The sequence below is a fragment of the Pagrus pagrus genome (genome assembly GCF_965226575.1).
Source record: "Pagrus pagrus genome assembly, chromosome: 7".
NCBI lineage: Eukaryota > Metazoa > Chordata > Actinopteri > Spariformes > Sparidae > Pagrus > Pagrus pagrus.
In genome coordinates, this window is record NC_140191.1 from 4,330,615 (window position 1) to 4,353,821 (window position 23,207).

At 41.3% G+C, this 23,207-nt stretch overlaps 1 protein-coding gene across 1 annotated transcript in view; it reads left to right on the forward strand.

The window, feature by feature from the left end:
• dgkb (diacylglycerol kinase, beta) overlaps nucleotides 1-23,207 on the forward strand; it is a 75,541-nt gene that overhangs the window by 32,422 nt on the left and 19,912 nt on the right. Inside the window, exons 16-20 of the mRNA XM_084358237.1 lie at nucleotides 1,420-1,494; nucleotides 4,658-4,743; nucleotides 5,412-5,501; nucleotides 6,736-6,896; nucleotides 14,537-14,601. Coding sequence (XP_084214363.1) covers nucleotides 1,420-1,494; nucleotides 4,658-4,743; nucleotides 5,412-5,501; nucleotides 6,736-6,896; nucleotides 14,537-14,601 — 477 coding nt within the window. The remainder of the gene's footprint in view (nucleotides 1-1,419; nucleotides 1,495-4,657; nucleotides 4,744-5,411; nucleotides 5,502-6,735; nucleotides 6,897-14,536; nucleotides 14,602-23,207) is intronic.

A 23,207-nucleotide genomic window follows, 5' to 3' on the forward strand; every position in this document is an offset into this window, starting at 1 on the left:
TGAAGCCCCCGCTCCTCCTCCTCAGCCGCAGAGGGGAGGCAGCGGCGTGGCCTCTGGCTGCAGGGAGCTTTGGGCTTACTTAGTCAAATAAAAACACGGTAACGTTAACCTAAAACGCAGACCGCCGCCTTCGCCGTCACATCACATCACACCACCCCTCCCGCTCACACACCGTCTCCTCCTCACAGACTCCCCCCCCGGCTGTCACGTCCCTGGCTGGTCCCCCTTCTTTAACCCAGGGCTAATTGGGTTATTACTGAAACATATTCATTCACTCCTTATTACGCCGGCCCTCATTTGTTTAAATTATGAGATCAAAATATGACTTCAGCCAGTTGATATAATGAAATTGGAATTAAAATGAATTAGTCTTTCTAATGGTTTTCTCCTCAAGGGGACTTTGGGTATGTCCCACCCCGCTGCCCAGTCCACTGCCTCGTCACGCTCTGATTGGACGTCGGTCCGTGTCAACGCTCAATCCAGCTTTTAAGGCCTCAGTGTTTCTGCAAACTACAGATATTTTCTTTGAGTTTCTATATTATCAATTTTAGGTGTAGACACAAAAATCAGTTGGTTAGAGTTAGAAAAAGATCAGGTTTTGTCTTAAAATCCCTGTTTAGGTCGACACAAACACAGGAAATGGTCCTGAAATCTCGTTAACATATTCAGTGGTTACAGCCTCACACATGTTGAGGTGCTGGAGACTGCACTTCAGCACTTGTGAGGATGTAACAGTCGTCTCTGGTTTGACAGCAGAGTAAACAAAGTACACACGTTCTTTACTCAAGTAGAAGTACAGATACTTGTGTAAAAAAAGTAAGAAGTGTCCTCCTGAAGGACATTTCCTCGGGCCATTTCTGTGCAAAGATAACTGAACCGAGCCTGAAACCTGTCTTCTTACGTCTGTTTACATTGTTTCGTCTCGCTACATCCGCCGTGCGTCTGATGTGCACTGATTAAAATCAGTCCTGTGATGTTGGGACGTGCAGTGACACAAAATAAAAATAATCCATAATTCCCCTTAAATTCATTCAAACTAAAGTAAAGAGCCTGTTTTGAAAATGTGAGGAGGAGAAAGTTCAGATATTTGTGTTAAAATGTCAAACGGTAGAGAAATAAATACTCAAGTAAAGTACAGATACCTGAAAAATCTACTTAAGTACAACGTTGAAGTTTGTTGCTCGTCACCTCTGCTTGACAGAAATCTAACACGGCTCTGACAGTCAGCTCATAAACAGAACATGTAATGTGAACATGATGGGACACTGATCATGCTTGTTTATGACTCGTGCACATCTGAACATCTCTGTGGTTTGCAGAAAAGGAAAAGACTTGTTCTGGTTGTTGTTGTTGTTGTTGTTGTTGTTGTTGTTGGATGTTGTTTTCTGATGTTTCCTCTCTTTATTTTCACTCCTGTAGGATTTACAGAAAGTTCCAGTATCTTCTGAACCCGAGACAAGTCTACAACCTGGCCAAGAACGGACCCATGCCGGGGTAAGTTGGTCATTGTGTGTCTGAACAATAGTCAGGTGCCCAGATAGACATTTAAACAGGTTCTGCTTGCTATAATCATCCCTCCTGTTCATATTAGACATTAAAGGAAGTTCACTCAAAAATATAAATCCAGTCATTATCTGCTCAGCCTCATGCTGATGGAAAGTCAGGGGAAGTTTTGTCGTCTCCTTAACAACTGAAGTAGATGTGTACAACAGAACAAACGGCTTGACACTGTACAGCTCGTCTGGCGAGTAAAAGGTTTGGTAAAGGTAATATGAGCATGCTTCAGCAGTCTGAAATAGACAAATCAAGTGAGTATCTTCCAAATGTACCGACTTGTTTTTGCCGGACTCGCTCTTTGTGTTACAGTCTGTCAGCACTGAAACACAAAGACAAGATTTAGTGATAAAAACGACGGTAACTTTAAAGGTTGCTGCTGGGAAGAGATCTCCTAATGGTCAGTCTCATCCGGACAAACGTGCATGAAACACACTGTTTTAACACAAACTGAAAATCTGTGGACTTGCCCTTTAAGCTGGTCAGAGACATGATGTCCATTTTAGAAAATACAGCAGATGTGATTTCAAATTAATGTTAACACTTTACATTAAGGCCCTTGTTATAAGCGTTAGTTAATATTAGTTAATAGTTAACCTTAATATAAAACATTACAGCTCACTGGCAAATAACTTGAAAACTTGCATGAAGGGATCAAAACAAGGTACATTTTGACCACTTTTATAATTTTTCACGTAAAATACGTTATTTTTATATTCAAATTATATATCAGATGAACACGACAGTGAAGAAATGCACTGCAAAACAAACTTTTACATAATTGTAACATTTTTATGAAGCAGGGTGAGAAATGTTTTGTTTAAAAAAAAAAAAAAACATATTTTGATTGACGATGCGATCTCCTCGCATCAGGTTCGACTTTGCAGCAATTTTAGACATTTAAAATGCTTAATTATGATGTTAATTGTTGTTCAAATCGAAAGAAAGAAAGAAAGAAAGAAAGAAAGAGAGAAAGAAAGAAAGAAAGAAAGAAAGAAAGATACAGTGTCGTCTAATGATCCTCTGTTTACAAACAGGCTGTTGTTGCTCTGGTATAATACCCACCATCACATGCAGGAGAGTCCTTTAGCATTAGAGCCTTCACTCACTTCCCTCACGCAGCTCAGACACAAATGAGGTGAGTTCACACATAACGAATCCTGGAGACGACGGTATCATGCCGTAGCCTCAGACGAGCCGCGGCTCCGCATGCATATGTGAAACGGAGCGCCGGTGACACAGATGACTGGCGGATAGAGAAGGGGTGACGCTCTCGCCATACCACATGTGATCACGCATACAGACGAGGGGGCTCGCTGCAGGCTGCAGGTGCGGCCGGCGGCGGGTTTCCTATGGTTCACACCTGTGATTAAGACGATGACTGGATCATTTACATGCACGAGGCTCCTTCACTTTGCTGTTAAAACACACAGGAATGCCTCGCCGCCCGTGCTGCCACCTTGTTTGGCTTTGATTAGATCTGAAAACAGAATCTTTGGGGGCTTATAAAAAATAAATACACAGCGGCACACGCAGGTTCGGGCCGCCCGTGTGGAGGACAGCTCGCAGATTGTGCAGACGCAGCTCCCGGAGTTTTTTGGAGCTGACCTTGTGTCCGCTGTTTTTTTTTTTTATTGTATTGATGTTCCCGCACGTGGCCTCAAACATCACCTGCATCCCTCTCTGCTGAACCCAGAGCTTCTCCCCACAGCTGACAACTTCCCAGATGACCTTGCCCCGCCGTAACCTTGTTAATATTTTGTCAAGTGTGCGCACCGCCGCACACATTAGCGAGGTGAACGGTCACCGTCGGACGCGGCAGGCCGAGGCAGCAGCGCGCACTGCTGTCAATTAGCTGCCTCGCTAATGCAATTACAGCAAATGAAGTGTTTGTTTCTTGGTATTTAAATATCCCCAAAGTTGCCTTTCATGTTCGCGGCCGTCTGTTTTGCGTCTAATATGGTTTGTGGTCCCAGTTGGAGAGTAATTGAGCGAATCATTTACCCGCCATACGAGGCTCGGAGGCTGGCTCATTCAGTTAGGGCTTTGTTATTGTGAAGGAACGGAAGAAGTTGGACTGAACATTGCCTGTCATGATCCAATTAGCCCTCGAACAGGCAGGCTAGCTCGCTGAATGAGTAATTGTCAATGCGACATGTGTTATTTTGTGGGATTAGAGGGGGAGCTCAAAAATATGCTGCTCGTGATCCGCTCCCAGCTCGTCTCACATGTCTCAGCTACCATTCACTTCTTTGAAGACCAAACAATCTGTCATGTTAAAATCACTTTTCAGAAGTAGATTGAAATAAAATATGACATGAGACAACATGAGACGTGTTAACATCCTACTCAGGACGATGGGGAGGAACATTTTCATTGTTGATTCATCTGGAGATTATTTTCTTGATTAATCGTCTTTTAAAATGTCAGAAAACTGAAAAATGTCGATCAGCGTTCGTTACAGCTTAGAGGAGTAAAGAAATCAGAAAATATTCACATTTAACAAGCTAAAGTCAGAGAATTATGACCGATCGATTAACGATTATCAGAGCTTAAAAGAGCGACACTGTATTTTTTACTTTTTTTAACACTGAAATTACTCAAACTGATTAATCAATTATCAAAATATATGTTAATGAGCCTTAATAGCTGACAACTTATCAATTAATGGTCGCAGCTCTCATATTTGTTATTTATTACTTATTTAAGCCTCGAATAACTTCAGTTTAAATGAAAATACATGAACAGTTCAGCGGAGAAAAGGTCTCTTTGTTGGAACAACAACTTGTGGACTTTTATAAGATTAGCAAATGTTTTAAATTGAAGCAAGCAAAGTAAATTAGTGGAGTATAAAGTACAATATTTCCCTCTGAAATGCAGTGGAGTAGAAGTATTACCCCTATTAAAGTAAAAAATCTGCATATCGTGTGATAAATTTCAACATCATAATAAAGAACTAAACATTAAAAGGTTCAGCAGAGCAATTAAAATAAGCGTAAAGCATTTGTATGTAGATAAACTGCCTTTAAATGTCTAATAAACAATAAAATACAGAGTGAAGGTAAGTTCTGCTGCTGCGCTGACGTGTGTTCGTTCTCTACAGGCTGAACTTCTTCAGAGACGTTCCTGATTTCAGAGTTCTGGCCTGCGGAGGCGACGGCACCGTGGGCTGGATCCTCGACTTCATAGGTACACAACTACACTGTACATGTCATAATATTTTACATTATCAAGAATTTGTCCCTCTTCACCTTCCATAGACTGAATTATTCCACCCTGTCAAACCTCCTGCTGCTCCGGTTTATTCACTCGCTCTGTCCTTCCCGTCTGATCACGTACAACAGAGTAAACTTAAATACTTTATTTCTTTTTTTGGCAAAATTGCATTTGTTTTTTTATTAGTTTTCAAAGACCGCATCACCCCTGTTGTTCTGCCTGAAATGGTGAGGTGTATTTTATGGTTTGTATACAGTGTAAACACTTTAATTATATCCGAGTCTGCGTATTCAGGGGTGGTAAAATGGGATGATTATGTGAGTTGGAAAAACAACATACTGGTCATCATTTGAGAAAAAAACAGAATCACCTGGCCTCTATTTGGTCTCCAAGACGTGTTACTTGTTCTGGCTCTCAAAAATTGCCTCAATTTTTTATCAATCAAAACAAAGAGAGGTAATAACTGTCAGGCAAAATGCGTCTCTTGAAATAGACTGTACAACTCAGCAGTCATATTGACTTGTAGTTTTACAAGCAGGGCTGCAAAATGGATTTGATGCTTTCCTTTGCAAGTTTTCTCTTGCGGTGAGTTTGTTTTCTTGTTTTGCTCCGTGTTGTGATATTTGTCCCCGCTGCTCCAGATAAGGCCAACCTGGACAGGAACCCCCCCGTGTGCATACTTCCTCTTGGCACGGGCAACGACCTGGCAAGATGTCTGCGATGGGGAGGAGGTACTGACAGAAAATAGACACATTGCGGTGAAATGCATGGCCTCACTTCACCTCATCACATTCATGGTTAAATGTTTAAGTATACTGTGATATAACCCGGCGTAATCATCATGATTATAAAATATATGGAAGATCAAGGAGTAATTATAGACTACTTAAAGAAGGGGCGCAAATAACAATTATTTTCATTATCGATGACTTGACATGCAAGAGAGATGATCCACCAGTTACTACATGTACTTTGGTATTTCTGCTTATTGTGATGTTTCTTGGAGTATCATCAAATTATTTATATGTCAATGAACCATAATAACTGATAAAAGTCTAAAAATGGTCATAAATAATAAAAAAAAAGGAAAAGAAAAAATCTAATTCTGCTAAAAACACACACGAAAGCTTTGATCCTGCTCCTCTGGATTCACTTCACTGCTCCATCTCACGTTGTCACCAGTTTTTGAGTTGCGCTAACGTCACCAAAAAAACGGACAAGATGATGACACAGAAGACAGAAACCTTAGCCTTTTGTGAAGTGATCTAGCTGTAATCAAAAGGGTTTAATCTATTAACCTTTACCTTTACCTTTACCGCCAACAAAATAAATTAATGTCTATAAAATGTCAGAAAATAGTGATTTCCACAGTTTCTCACCGTCCATGGTGACTTTTATCCGACCCAAACTTGAAGATATTCAGTGTACGATCATGTTAAAAAGAGAACAAGCTGTATTGATAGTAGTAGTATTGATTTTTGTAGTTTGGATTAGCTGTAGATTAATTTTTCTGTGGATTAACTCATAGTTTAATCACTTCCCAAAATAAAGCACAAGAGGTTTGAGACCCAAACTGAAAATATGTGGTGCACAAGTTAACAGATCAGTTTTCAAAGCCAATATTTCTGTAACCATTGTCAGATATTACAAATATTTCACAATATCATTCATCTCGTCAGGTTAGAAAATCTCCTTATACGTTGGTCGCATCATAAAACTCCTGTGAAACAGATTATTCAAACAGTTTTATAATAACGTGTATCAGTCGTCACTCGTGCTCCATCAGTAGAAGTAAATAATCAACATGAGTCTGATATTTAACAAACAGCCAGTATCAGCCTTGTAAATCAATAAACCAGGAAGTCAGAGGCAGTTTGCACTCGCATGTTAAGCATCATCCAAGTATCACAAGCTGTTCTCGACCCACTTTAACACATCTCCTGTTTTTTTTTCTCTCCACCCGAGGCTACGAGGGCGAGAGCCTCCTGAAGATAATGCGGGACATCGAGAACAGTTCGGAGGTGATGCTGGATCGCTGGAAGATTGATGTCACACCCACAGACAAGGACGAGCGAGGAGACCCGGTGCCTTACAGTATCGTCAACAACTACTTCTCCATCGGAGTGGTGAGTCGGACGCTTTACTCTGGTGAATGGGCCGAGCTTCTTTGTTTAAAAGCAGGCTGGTGTCACGCAGAACAGTGAGTGACTGGAGCGATGCAGCTCGAGTGGCACCTTTTTAACGAATCTCTTCCACACCGAAGTTAAATTTGCCGGTGGTGACAAAGAGTCTCAGTCACAGAACAGAAAAGGTGCCAGTAAACAGCTTAAAAACCCCAAATACAAACCTAAACACGACAGAGACACAAGACACAGACGTATTTTTACAAATCCCTCCTGTCGGTAATTCTTGGTTCTGTTATTAAAGGTTGAATAAAGACAAAAACAATACGCGGTGGCTGCAGTTACAGCACAATCAGTCAATTTATTTGTTTTGAAGCACGTCGTGGTTAGGGCCTTTATTGAGATGTGCTTAAACCTGAACCGTCTCTGATTGATAAACAAGCCTCGTCGTGTGTCTGCGCGGCGTCAGGCGGCCGTCAGCAACCCCCCCTCCTGTCCATCTCCACCGTAATGACACTTATTTCACGTAGCTCATGTTAGCCATTACTGATAAATGTCAGGGGGGAAATATGGTAATTGACATTTGCAGGTGGTAGAGGAGGGAGCCACTCGGTGTTGTGAGATTCGTACAGACTGTGGCAGGGACATAAGTGATGCATGGCCTTACAAATGTTAGTTGAATAACACCTCCAGCCTGGGCCCCTAATGACGATGTTAGAGGATATTAGAGGACAGGTCTTGTTAACATTGTGATAGAGGAGAGCAGCGGCTGTAATCTGTCTGCAGTGCTCAACATATGGTGATGTGTTCAGGGGGAAGTGGTGACACTGTGGAATAAATCTCTAAACATTCATCCTAATGTTTCATCTGCATTAATTTCCCAGTGTAAATGTCAAAAAGACACGTAAACACATGCGTCTTCATCTTTTGTGACAAACCTTTGTGGCTGGGTGTGGGTCAGCGCTTCTTCTGTCAACTCAACTTTATTTAAACGGCGTTTTAAAAACCGCAGAAACGACTCACGGTAAAGAAAGTTTGTGACACAAAGGAAAGGAGTCGGAGCTTGGAAGCTCATTTAAGAAGTGCGGATGTTTAAGTCAAAATCCAGCGTAAAACATGGGTTTAATAAAGGCCGGCAAATAAAAAATGTATTAAATGATCATGTCTGCATTTCTCTTCAGCATATAAAGTGTGCTGCTTTAAAAAAAACAACTTTTTATTCTGAAATAGTCTCTAATCTCTGCGTATATGGCCTCAAATGTGTCAGTACAACCAGGCTAAAACCAGGAGATGATAAGAGGGATAACAGTCATAAAGCATTAAAGGGATAGTTCGAGTCTTTTGATGTGGGGTTGTATGAGGTACTAGTCAGTGTGTTACCTGCAGTAGATGACCGTCATGTAGCCACCGGTGTGGAGAGGCAGCGCTCAGCACCGTCAGGAATTTCCTACCTTAAAATATATACATCCATTGAATATTTTTGGTGCTTTACGTCGCCGTGAAACAGCCTTTCTTTTTGGCACTACATACCCTCAACCGTACAACATCCGTATTCCTACGCACATGGATGTCGGGGCTACTGCGGCTACAGCGGTACCGTGTGAAGGCCCAACAAGTGTGCGATCGGGCTGCTTTTGCGTTCCCCAGCAAGTTCCTGACACCAGTCGGGGTTGTTGTTAGCGAGGAGCATGTTTCCTACATGTGTTGATGGTGTCATGGATGGATTATGAGTCACCGGTCACAGTGTCTGTAGGAGGAAATTGATTGTTGTAACATGGCAGTTTTTTTGTTTTACTTATATTTTTGGTATCAGCACATCTGAGGGGACATTTTGAGGGTATTTTAATGTTGGGGTGGATGTGTAGTCCACAGTATATGTTGTGTTTGCTGCCCTGCCACCGTCCAGGAGCACGACACACAGACTTGGTGGTTATTCTGCATCTTTCTCTAGTTTTGTGTCTCTTTGTGGACATGTTGCGTAATCGTACGGTCATTTTGTGTCTGCTGTGGTCACTTTGCACCTCCTTGTGCAAAGTCTCTGTCCCTCCTCCCCGGGCCTGTGTTCGGTAGGCCCATTCAGTGATCCATTTATAGACTGTGTGACTGACGAGGTCCTTCATATTCAGGTTTTCAACCTTTGTTTTTAAATACATGATGAGACTCGAAGTGTAATTCCAGGTTCAGACGACACAACATCAGCAGGATAATAGCCTGACCTGACAGACAGACGCTGTAGACACCTCATCACAAAACACACTTCATTCAAACTCACCAACACAGTGTTTGTTTGTTTTTCCACATTCATCTCTGGTTTGGTCGAAATAAATCCTCCGTTCACAAAGTAAGATGTGAAAATCTTCCAGCTGCTGATGTCCGACTCTCTCCCGCCGCACACCTCTCCGATCCCTGCCTGCTGTGTTTTCTCGTCCTTGTGGTCATAGTCTTGGTCCGAGCTGCTGTAAATCACCTCTGTGCTGTATCCCCTGTTGTCAGACTGACCTCAGTCCGTCTTGGAGGCTGTGTTCAGTCCCAGTCTGGTGTCCAGCCATTTACACTGTCACAGCCAAATCCAGTTGAGCTTGGGCCCCGTCGCCTGTGGTGACTCCTCCTGTGACAGACAAACTCTTGTGCCACTGGCTCCACGGCTAACTGAGCCATGAGCTGATTAGCGGTAGCTAGCTACAGCTAAGGATTGCTAGCCATGAGCAGCAGTTGAGGGAGTCGGTTACTCTGGTAATATGCTGCCCCCTGTGTTTTTGAAGCCACCTTCGAATGCTGGCCATCGTCTACACATTTTACCTGTAAATTTATATTTGAACACATTCAGTTTTATGTTTTCACACAGTGTCACAGCTTTATTCAGAGTCAGGGTTGTACATGAATATAAACTCTGCAGGTGTAGAATCATCATAACAAATCAGCTTTGCAGAAGTGTTATGAGGAGTGAAATGTATTCGCCACATTTATGATGGCTCAAGGCTACAAACAATTAATCCGTTGAGAAAGTAAACATACGTTTGTTTGTTTGTTTACAGTAAAACTCTGAGGGGAACATTTAATTGGGACTTTGGGGCAACGAGAAAATCAGCAGAACATCAGCAAAGCTTGCTAAAAAAAACAAAAACAAATACAGAAGTGTTGAGGTTTTAGAAAGATGTAATCAGGGTGAAAAACCAGAACAGGAGTACGAATCTTTAGATCTGAAAGGTGAGAAGAAGGTGACAGAAGATGAGTCAAGATCTGGTGTGATTGATTCTCTCCATGTCAAAAAATGCATTTATTTAAGAAACACTTTTCATTTCACACACCCTGTCTTTCCTTATAAAACTCTTCAATCCAGGCTGTTAACTAAAGCTAAAGTACCCGAAAAATGACGCTGCTCAGATGAAACTAGTTGCTTCCTTGTTGCAGTGAGAACATTAAAAGAAAGCATCTTCGTCCTGCCCGGCTCATGAAGTCATTATAACTCCTTCTCGTGTTTGTTAGCGGGATTAGCACCCAGCAGGCGTGATGATGACAAATGAAGTTGTTTGTGGGGGATTAAGACGACTTTGAGCTCTCTATGGATTTGAGTGTGATATAATATTTTGTGACAGATTTCTTTTTTTTTTTTTTGCTTTCCGTTGAACGTAAAAAAAAAATAAAAATTACAATAAAGATTATGTGACAAGTCAAGCTAATAATTACCTTTAGAGATTATGCAGATGAAGAGCAGATTGTTTCTGTAATGACATTGTTGGAAATAAAAAGATCAGCAGTAGCAGCCGCCGCGGACACCGAGCGTCGCCTCCCAGTCATTCAAACAGAAGTCCTTTTAAATTCAGATTTGTCTGACTGTCAGCCGCTCGCACAGAACAGAAATATTCTTGGCACAACTTCATTTTCCAGGTGATTCTTCCCAAAAAAGATCTTTTTTTTTTTTGGTAAATTTCTCCGACCCAACCTTCTGCCACGGCCCGGTTGGGTCGAGAATTAATGACGCCATCCCTTTGGGAGGATGTGGAAGTGACGTGAAGTGTAATGATCTCAATCAGGGCCAGGGGTGAGAGACAGAACTAATCACTGAGCGCGCTCCACTACCATAATGCAGTCAGTCGCCCTAATGACCCCGGCGCTCCTGTCAAAGCCATTACTCTCCCCCGTAGTGAAAGGCACATCAAACCGCTGGGGCCCACTCATAATTGGACTAAACTTTGAGCTATGAGAGGACATTACACATGTCCTGTATTAATTTGGGTGCCAGATTTTTACATTGGTAATTATTTGAGGGCAGCTAGGGGGAGAGAGAGAGTGAGTGAGCTGACGACGTCCCGCCGCCGCCGCCAGATGTGAACGTGTCCCTAAAAGTGTTGACGCCGTCTGTGTTGTGTCGTTTTATTTAGGTTTCATTGGTTTGTTTTCTGATACACAATCAGGCTCCAGGTGAGAGTTAAGTTTTCGGTGTTTTTTTTAAAAATATAGTGTAGCAGCTGAGTGAACTGTCTCACCACAAGGTCAATTTAGTAGATATTCTGAGGCTGCTCACATGATCTTCATCAGCAGTTTAAGGACATTTCGACCGCGTTCAAAGTTACGTCTCGACCTGTGAAACATCGGCCTGACTGGACAAAGTTTGATATATTCTTTAGTGAGGAGAAACTATCAGGGGACAGTCATTTCGATGTTTTGTCAACACATAGATGAGAATTTGGGCCAAATTGCAGTAATTCAAGACAAATATTGTGTAGTTTTAGACGTTTAGACATCTTAACATGTTGATGTGATCATTTTGCGTTATAGTTTTAAAAAATACAGGAACGCAAAGAGGTCCTGAGATAAATACGGCGAGTCACAAAATAATTCAATTGATGTAAAAATAAGAATTTTTTATAACTTTCTCAAATGTCTAAATTAATTGAAATACTAGAAGTTGTAACAGGCTGCTAGAAATCCTTTAAATCAAACAATCTGAGAGGTTAAAAAATATTTTTTTGTCTGAACAGTTGTGATGAATGTCCACACACAGGTAAAAGCCTGATAATGTGAGATGAGTTTTGTTTTAAGAAGACTGTCAGCCAAAAAGTTAGTCGTTTTTAACAAAAAACAAAGAAAATAAGTTCCGGGTATTCTTTTATATGTGGAAAGAGAGTCATTAATTGCATATCTGCAAATCCATATTGAACAAATGTCCTTAAAATGTAAATATTTCAATATATTTCATCCTTTGTGATGCTGATTTCCGTTACATGGCGCCGTTAGCGTTAGGCCGCTACACTGATGCATCTTAAAGCATTACAAAGGCTGCATCAGTGCAGGGTGACAAAAGGCCTTTATCCACTCCTGGTTGCTTGAAATCGCTGTTTACTGTTGCAAAAGCTGCAGCTCCACTTGTACAGATCTCAGATAATAGAGCCCAAACCAAAGGGGAGACAACCTCTCCTCGCTTTTGCTCTCTTGTTTGCAGCTATTGTCCTGTTTGTAAGAAAATCAAGTTACACTCTCTCAGATATATCCATCATCGCACCTTTCTGGCTCGCGTTGGAAGCGTGAGGTGAGTCTGCGGGGATCTTGAGGAATTCTTTTGGTCTTGTGCTTACAGCGTCTTGAAGAGACATCAAGAGAAGCTCCATTGATTTTTTCTCTTTTGGCTTCTCCTAAATTTCTGTACAGAGAGCTAGCAGGGGGTCCTCCCTGTACGTGCTGTTTCAATAGTGCCACTCAAAATGGAGCGGGTCAAAACAGATTGCTTCAGTGGAAGAGGGGGGAGAGGAACAAGCCTCAAAAAGTTTACAGCAACTTTTCTCCCACTCTTTTCTCGAGATGTTTCCTGAGCCAGACAAGTTTGTCAGGAGTTTGGTTTGTTTTTCACAAAGGCCTTGCCAGCATTTTTCTGCTGACACCGACTTAGAAGTGTAAATTAAAGGAAATCTCAGTGCTGTTCCTCCCTGTGTAGCTCATCACTAGAGACTTTAAGATCTGTTCTCGAGGTCCTCTGCAGACTTTATGACACAGCTGACCTCATATACATTCAGCTTTCAGGTGAATCACTTGTGTATATTAAATGCCTCTTTCAGAAGTCATCACATACAGACAGGCTGACGAACATTTGTTGAAGGTATCTTTGAAAAGAAATACGTTTTCCCTTCTTAAATTGTTACATGTGAATTTTAAATAAATTGAGTTTCACAAATTTTCGCATATGAAAGAAAAAGAACCAGAGTCTGTGGTGAGTGCTGAGTTCAGTCAGAGGTTGACTTAAACTCAAACACACAGACACAATCTGGCTGTCGGGAGCGAATAAACATTCAAGGTACAAGGTCATTTATTTGTCGTTATACAACACAGGGTTGCGTAACGAAACTGAAGTTCATAAAGTCCTTCATGCTACACAGATTACAGAACTTATATACAGTTATTAATATACAAATAGACATACATGTAAGCAGTGGCAACAAGATGGGGATGATAATGTATTTGGCATCTCAAAAAAGTTCGACATCAGGGAAACGCTGTCCATGAACTTTGGCTGTGTGTGAGCACCGAGCATCGATGTTACAAACACAGAGTCCAGCTGTAGACTCTTTTCCTCGCTTGGTCCGGTTGGTCAGGATGGTTCAAAAGACGCTGTGGGTCACGATTGTCTCAAAGTCCACTGCTCTTAATCCAATACACCTGCTTTTTTCTCCAGTGATGATGACAGTATTTCTGCCAGAGGGAGTATGTGTTTCAGCAATAGAGATTAAAAAACTCAAATGTGACAAAATTTGGAGGGGCTACCGAAAAAACACTATACGGCTTGAGATTTTGGTACAAATGTCCATGGATGAGATAATGTGTAAAAGTTTTACTCACTATATAGACTGTAAGTTGACGCTTTAATACCAGATAACAGTCCTGCCTGACTGAGATGGTGTTAATATACCAGTGAAGCGTCTCTGTCAGTCACACCACGCTAACATATGTAACATGAACTGTATCGCCTCGACACCATGAACTCCAACGAAGCTCCACTTTTTGCCCCAGGCCACAGAGGGAGACACGGGGGGAGAGAGGGGGGAGATTAGAGAGGGTGAGAGGAAGGTCGAGAGTGACATATAGATAAAGAGAGAGAGAGAGAGAGAGGGAGGCTGCCGGGGTGTCGGCAGCATTCTGTAGGTTAGCTGGGAGCTGTGATTACTCACAATGTGTGTTTAATTAATTAGCCTGTGAGGAGGCAGCGTGCTGTTCATCAGAGCTTCTGTCAATACCTCCTCCATCCCGGGCTCAAACCCCGCCGCCACCTCCACCTCCACCGCTCAGCTCCTTTCACCTCATAGTCACGCACACGAGGGACGAGCGAGGTGTAACTGCACTGTTCGAGAAGTTGGGAAAGTTAGTTAATGAGGAAGAAGCCGTCTCGGATGTAAAGGCAATATTTAAAGTAACGGTTCGGTTCGGTCGCATATCATCATATTTATAAAGTACAACAGGAGCGCTTAAGTTTTATTTTGTCCTCATCGTACTGACCTCACATTCAGGAGGAGGAAGACATTCAGAGGAGGTTTGAAGTTTGAAGAGATGAGAATAACTTGGCTCGATTTTTACAAACTAATGTTAACAAGACTAAATAAAAACTCGACATTGTTCACAGCACCTGAGTTAAACAACTCGACTCTCTCTTTCAGGATGCCTCCATCGCACATCGTTTCCATGTCATGAGGGAGAAGCATCCTGAGAAGTTCAACAGCAGGTACGTTGGTCTATCACCTAATGGGAGGAAGCTCAGTTTTAAGCACATCAGAAACATTTTACCTAAACAAAACACAGTTCCAGCACCAAGCAACTGAAGCAAAAGCAACAGAAATGGTGCATGCCCACTAAAGAGTACTAGTGATCATAGTATTTCATGTAAATGCCATGTAAAAGCTGAGACTCTACAGATTTAAGGCCAAAGACAGTTGTATTCAGATGGAGGGGATACCTCGAGTGAAAGGTTGCACAGATGTGCTAAAATGTGCTAAAATGGAACATCTGCAAGATTAAATTAACTCTAAATGTGCCTCTGCTACACTTTACTAACATTAATCCTGACAGAAGAGGTGTTCACATGTTGTGCTGTGGTTTTCTAGAGGTTTCTGGCTGCAGATGAATCATTACAAGGAGATTTTCACACAAATTACAATTGTTTTGCTGCGTTCCGACTTCATTTGTGAGATCTGGACTGATGCTTGAATCTCATTTATTTTGGTACCAACAAGTAATGTCCCGATAAGTTTGATTTATAAGGTGCAAACAACCTGCTAAAACAGTCGTGCTTTAAAGGTATTTTCAGGTGAGTTTACCTTCCTTCAAAATAAAAAACAAAAAAGAAATCCTCTCTGTGAAACTGTTCGTGTGCTTTTCAATGCGCGTTGCAAAAATAAGTGTCCCATCTGTACTCATTATTCTGCTTGTGTCTTTTGAATATTATGCCAATGAGAACTTACAAATTGACTTCACAGGGGCCAAATTATTATCAGTTATCTACCTGCAGCGTCTAATCACCTGCTCCGACACCTCGACAGCACAAGTTTGTGATAAAACATGCAGTTTTTAACAGTTCAGGTTGAACATGTGAAGTTTTACAATATTGACACACGGTCGATTTGAAACATTGTCAGGAGAGCAGAGCAGCCACTTCACATCCGACAGCCAGGATTGTATGTGTTCTGGTTTTGGTCCGGATAAAGACAGCTTTTTCAGAATAATCCTCAGGGTCCTTGAATGACATTAAAGGGACAGTTCACCCCAAAATCAAAAATACATATTTTCCTCTCATCTGTAGTGCTGTTTATCCATTTAGATCGTTGGGGTGTGAGTTATCCAATGTTGGAGATATCAGCTGTAGAGATGTCCGCCTTCTCTCTAATGTAATGAAACTAGATGGTTCTCGTGTTCAAAGCGCCAAAAAAATACATTGGACGAGAGGTTCGTGCTCGTTTCAGCGCAGGATGTAAACAATAATGACGTCCTTCTCAGCCTCTCGTCTATGAGTAGATCCATGTTTCCTTCTGCACAGTGACAGAGAAAGAAAATGGTTACTACTTGAAACTGCTCACAAAAAGGTCTGTGGATTATCTTGAGTAACCGGGTCATGATTTCTGGAAAGAGATATCGCTGAGTTCGTCAAATTTTTGTTTTATATTTGTTTCTTGGTTTTTTTGCTGCTTTGAGCGCCACAAGCCGAGTGCCATCTAGTCCTGTTATATTTGAGAGAGGGCAAACATCTCATCCGCTGACATCTCCAAAACTCAGCAACTCACAACAAAACAATCTGGACCCGCTGTTCTCAAACTGTGGAGCTCCCTCTAGTGGCGAGTGGAGGAATCACAGAAATGTTCTAAATTTAAACACTGCAGAAAAAAATAAGTTTAGTCTTTCCTGTAATATTTTTATTTCATCCTGCACATACATGTACGTCATCCATGATCAGTTACAAACTGGAACTGTGCCCCCCATGATACAAATGTACTCTAGCATATGTGGAAAAGACCGTTCAATACACTTTTTTACCTGAGCCTGGTAATAATAACATGATTCTGGCCTGCATTACCTGGAGGTATCCCATTATTTTCAGGTTTTTCAGACACAGGAGTTATGTGAATTTTTCTCAGTCAGCGACTATTCAAATATTCAAATATCGTGACCCATCCGCACTCCAAAAGTCGTGAGGAGAAGTACAGCGCAGGAGGAGAATACTTCAAGAAGCCTTGTTCAGGCTGAAGTTGATGACACAAGTGCTAGTTTCCACAGCAGCTGAACAGAGCCGGCTGAGCTGCTGCATTTTAACATCAGGTCATAATGGTGTTACCTGGAGAGCCTGATATTTTCTGAGGAGGAATCCTCAGAAGAAACCCTGATCTGGTCAGCTACGAGGAAAAATATGTGTCTTTGATTTTGGGTGGAACTGTCTCTTTAATATCCCTCTCTTTAACCCAACAACGATAGAAATGAATCTCTTATTTTTTAAAAGAAATGTGAGAGATTATATTACAAACCTGCAGTGCATCTGCAGAACCGTCTGTGTTTCCCCGTCATGACAACGGACTGTATCTGCTGTGGCGCTCAGCGTGACGAATGGACCGGCTTCATATTTAGCATGTGTGATTACCTCGAGGAGATGCGTTCACCTTTTGCAGATGAACAAATGTGGCATCTATGTTTCCATCAATATTTAACGTCTCCAATACGTCTCCACTAGCGCCAGGGAGTAATTGCAGGCCTAATTGAATTTGCTTGGCTAGTTTGACATCATGGATCAGTCAGACTGATGACACGCAGCCTCCTAATAATCCCATTTGTACTCATTATCATATTTTACCCCGGCCTTAGTACAACATTTAGCCAACTATCCTTCTGCTGCTTGTTGCTCGAACGCGCAGATACGCCGGCAAAATGGTCCAAAGGGAAGTGGAAGTGGTTTCATATGAACACAGGCCTGTCGGGTAATGGTTACCGATGGTTACGCGGGGGATGTGCTGCCATGTTGGTGAAATGCCAACAAGAAGGAAAACAGAAGGAGGTGTCGGGCTGTTATCGCCGTGTTATTACCTCTATAACATGTTGCGATGTGGGTCAGCCAGTGATCCGGTTCAGTCACTAACCGGACCAGCGCTCCTCCAGGACACTCGGACCGCATCTCTGTTGTTTTACTCCTTTTTTAAAGCCCTTTGTGAAAAATGATTGAGATATTTTAAGAAAATTATTCTGTCTGTTATTTGAATTCAATTAATAATTCAGGAGGGGGAATGGGTTTAGGATCTCTCTATTACACACTATCCTTGCCAATTCAATAATGCATGATTATAGTTTTTCAAGGTAGCATAGATTTTGTTGGATTTGTCCAAAGGGCTCGTGTCCATTGGAAGTATATTGCGACTCATCACGGAGTCATTTTCCCGCCGCTGGAAGCTCTTTTCTCAGGAACTTTAGCGACAATGGAAGCGAAGTGTAGTACGTCTCGGGGAAACACTTTATTTCACTCTCATCAAGTCTGCAATAAGTCTGTTTTTGTCTGGAATGAATGAAAGAAATAATGAGAAACTGCTAACAAGCTCTAAGCTCGGGGACGCTCACTTTTATAAATGAACGTACTGGATGCTTTCTGTTCAATAGGAATGAAGTGTCACACAGTATTCAAGCTTTTACTGTCGCAAGAAGCCTTAAAAACAATAATTGAATGGTGATGATGATCGTGATGAGACCACTGTGCAAATATTTAATCCAGAAACCTGCAAAATATACAAATTAAATACCAGAGTGGCACAAAAAAGATGTTTTCGATTAAATGCACAAGAAAGAAATCCTTCACTTCTTCACATTTGATATTATTCCAGAAATATTACAGACTTTTTTTGGTTTGTTTTTAAATTAACTTTTTAACAGTTGCACTACTTTCCTTGTTCCTGTTCCTGACGTCTAATATAACGAGCTACGACTACTTGATTTATCTTATATATCATATATCTGTCGATGAAAATGCAAATATGTCATTTTTAAATGTTTCCAAGGCAAACTGACAGAATAAGTGGGTTTATGTGGTTTATTTTCTACAGTAGTGGGAAGACAATATGAAGCTAATTCAACTCTCAGGGTTTTTATTGTCACACGCTGCCTCTTGCACACATTGTTTTTGGTCTTGTCCTATAATATATAAAACTTTCTTCGACTGTATCTCAGTAGAAAAGAACTTAATATAAACGCTCAAGAGGTAAAACTTTTTTACTTGTGAGGAAATGTATATTATTTAAAAAGATTGAGTCTGAGCTGCCTGCAGTTAATATGTGGTACAGTTAAATTAAATACCTTGGATTCTTCCTCTTGGAGGCTGTCTGCAGTCCTGAGTGACACCTTGCTCGCCGGGTCGACTAAGTTTCTATAGAATTTTTCTTTAGTATCAGATTGTTATTTATGAAAGAAGCTCAATAGATTAATACAAAAATAAGGATTTCTTGACTTATATTTTGTTATTCTTTCCCTTCAGTATTATATTGTTGTTTCCGTTTGAGGCTACGACCCAAATACTCTTCTTTTTTTTCTTTTGTTTGTTTATGTAGCAATTTTTTAGCATCTGGGTGTTTTATTTTCTGGAATGAGACTTGCTTTTTGTCTCAGACATGTTATTAGTTTGTATTATTTTAGTAATTATTTGTAGTTTCATTGTAGATGTTGTTGTCCAGGGTGATGGAGGAGGAGTTGTCAGTATGTTTTTGTTTTGTCTCATATGTTATGATGTTGGTGGGTTAACGATGAAACGTTAATAGAATATAAAATGAATAAACGGTCGATTTAGAGCACAAAAAGTTTAGATTTCAAAATATTTTAGTTTGTGATGCAGAAATCAGTTAATTAATCTACTTTTCCAGACTAGAGTTCAATTCAACAGTCATTGACAGCACAGTTATTTCATTTTACACTGATGAAAAAGAAAAATACAAAACATTAGACAATCTCTTTCTGATAGTGATCATTACGCAAACAAAATGCACAAAGCCGGAGCAGCGTGGATCGAGAAATAAAACAATGTGGATTAAAACTGCTTCATTCTACATATTCTGCTGGTTATTATACATATTGTGACCTTGTCTTTGCTCTCCGAGGTTTTGAAAGTCAAAATAAATTCATGAATAAACACGTGCGATCTCAGCACAACATAGACAAAGAGAAAGAAAAATGTCAAATGTTGAATCATGAGCTTTTTAATGTGACAGCAGTAATGGCCCCTTCACTTCCCATATGTACCAAATCTATAGGTTTTGTCACCGCGTTGACCTTAAAGAATCTGAATATTTAATTAGCTTTAATTACCAACAGAACAACAGCGTGTAGCTGTCCCTAATTATGAAATGACTGGATGTTGTTGATGATTTGCAGGGGTCATACGTTCGCTCTCCCTCCCTTCATCTCTCTGCTTCTATCCATCTTCTGCATTTGCACCTTGGGGTGATTACCAGGGTGAAGGTGTGAAGATTTGACACTCGGCAGATAGATTCATTTACTGCCACTGCCGGACCTGGAGGTGATAATGAGGTTGAGGATTAAAAGCAGACAATCAGTCGGCCCGTGACGAGGGCTGCGCCACCTCCTCCCCCATCGCCACTCCCCCTCGGCCGCCTTGTTAAAATATACTACTCCCCTTTTTTTCCCCCCGTTTTTTTTTTTTGCTGATCTCCCATGTAATTACACGCTAATCTCTGAGTCTGAGGGGAAAAGGATGGGTCGTGAAAGAAACTAGAAAAGAGAGGTGGAGGAGGAGAAAGAGGAAGGCTTTGGAAAATGCAGAACTTTGTGCTGTACGATACACTTTCACTCTGACATAAGGCTTATTTTTTATTTGCTTCCTGAGCTTGAGATTAGTAGATCTTCTCAGTTTTTTTTGGTCTGGTTGTCATTTATCAGGATATCTTTGGTGTATTTTTCTTAAAATTCAGTAGAAAGAACCAGATGATTGTTTTTTAGGGATGTTTTTTTGTGCAGGCCTCGATCAGAGAGCATCACCTTCACCTCCTGTACCAAGATTTTTTTCTGGTTCAAGATGAAATAGAAAGCAAACATTTCTGCTACACTGAACAATTTGCTTTTCACATTTTTTCCACAATCATATTTTATTTGATCTAATCTTGGAGTGTGCATACGTTAATATATCTAAAAAAGTGACGAGACATCTGTTAAATATTTTGTTGAGTCGTGTTGATCCCGAATGTTCCAACAATGTTTAGACACAGAGAAATGTCATTTTGAGGATGTGTATAACTGTCTGTTTCTGTCGCTATGACTTCTGGGAAAACATCAGCTGATACCTCAGAGATCGAGGAAGAAGACTGCAAACGTGACTTAATGTATCATGAATACACTTTAACACATTATGTCTTCCACAAACATTTATGATTGAGTCACGTCGGGGCAATTTTTGTTTAACAAGGAAGACGAAAGCTCTCGTAATCCTTCTCCACCTCATCAAACTATGTCTTTTGTTTGTTTACCAGTAAATCAGAGACCACTAGCAGCAAACATTACATACTGTGCGTTTAATCTCCGATAATCCTGCAGAATTTGATGGCATTCAGCCACAAGGTGGCACTATATAAACAAAACCACCGCTAGACAAGAACATCAATAATGGATTATACTTAAAAATGATGCCTGACGTTTCTTCTTGCTCTCTGTAATATCTGCACATGGGGAAAGATGGACGCCAAATGTTTTAGGCACACATCATGTGACCACAACTATAATGTCTGCTTAATATAGTTGGGATGTGACTGTGGTTAGAGGGAATAAGCTACGATTAAGTTATGGTTACGATTAAACAAATATAAAACGTAAGGTTAGGAAGAGATGGGTCAGTAAAAAGGTGAACATTAATTCCTTAATTCATCTGGATTTCCCCCCAAAACAATTACAGACTATAATATAAAAATAACTCCCCTTAGTCATCCCTTGTGACGCACTAGGAGTGTGTGGCTGTGTTTGTATCTGCAGAGACTCCCTCTGCCTGTGTTGTCTTATTTTCTTATTATCTTTCTGTGTTGAGAACGTTTCTGGGCGTCATCGAGTTATTTAAAACAATAACTTTAAATATATGCTAACAAATTTCAGGCTTCTATCGCTAATCCAAGTAAGCTAATTTAAAATACAGGCATAATGAAGCATAAATAACATAACCACAAGTAAAGTCCAGTTTTGTGGGTAATGTTGACCTCCATGCAGTTTTTGTCTTTGCGTAGTCAGACAACATGAGATCTGTGAGGGAAAACACCTGATTTGGGACCTTTGAGCTGCAGCGTGAAAGCCGCGGTGGCTTCACCTGCAATGTTTGTTTATCCTGTGGCATCAATGATGGCGCCTTGATGTTCCCATGATATTTGCTCTGCATACCCAGATCTATTTTTGGGCCTGAGACATCTAACACCGTCAGCGCGCTCCTCCAGAGCCGCTCTGCCCCCGTGCGCCCACAGGCTCTCGCTGTGCTGTGTAACCATCCCGAGTTAACCTTTCCTGAAGGCACAGGGAAGCCCGGGCATGGAGCACTCTTTAGCATAATGAGTATGTTCATCAAAGCGCCGCGATGTGCTGGATGGGGCCCGCCGGATTCGCCAAACACACGCGCCCATCAACACACCCATGCTGATGTGTGTGTGTACGCATGGACGTGTGCGCGTGTGTCCCCGCTGAGCTGGGAATAGGGCCACAGGTGATGGCGCTCTAATTTACACATGCACACACACTCATTTACACACACACACACACACGCACGGTGGACCTCAGCAGCGGCCGCCCTCGGACCTCATTTGAGGATGAAATCGTTTATGTGACCAAAGTGTCGTCTATAATTAATGACCACTTGTGTGTAATTTAGAGGGATCTCACCTGTGGCCCTGTCCCCGGCTCAGTGGGAACACACACACACACACACACACACGCACACAGAACACAAACACATAAGTCAAGTGAACGTACACACACACAACTTATGAAAAATTATATTATTGTAGCTTATCTGCTTTTTGTTTTTTTGGTTTCTGTCCTGGAAATCGTTTGCATGAAGCCAATCAAATGTTTAACTATAAGACTTAAAGGAACAGTACCCCCCCAAAAAATGAAAATTCAGTCTTTATCTACTCATCCACATGTTGCTGGAGAAGTTTCGTAGTCCACATAACATTTCTGGAGCTTCGCAGCAAAACAGCGTGGCAGCGTTCTGCTAAACAACTGAAGTAGAAGAAAAACAACTGAGGTTTTTTAGGTTGCAGTTTTCGCTGTAGCTGCGCAGCTAAAAGTGTCTGCAGTGGGTGCATGACCGCGTGTTGAGGGTGTAAATATCGTCTTTTCAAATCAATTAGGGATCTCAGGGTTTCTGTAGACTTGGATTACGCTGGATGTGCTGTAAGGAGCCATTTTATGTTTGGTTTCTTGATATTTTTACATTTTAAAACGAGTCCCGAGCTACATTAGCTGGGTGAATTGCTCCTTAAAGGCATTCAGGGGAGCTGGACGTACTTTTTCTAGTCCTGATTGTGTCTGCTGTTACTTTCAGGCTGTGTTTGGACCCAAGAACCACCACAAAGAAGAAAGGTCAACCCTAAATCTGGCTAAATCTGGTGTTGAAAATAAAAAAAGTCACACCTGCCCATAAACTTGCAGTGAGTAAACCCACAGTCAGCTGACTGAAGTCATTTTAAATAAGTGTGTCAACATTTTCACCACCTCAGAGCTTCTCAAACCTTCAGTTTGTCTGCCGGACAGTGAGAGGAGACTTGTCTTGTGTTGCACCTCGGCTACCAAACAAACATCCCCAGCAGAAAAGCCGTGGATTAA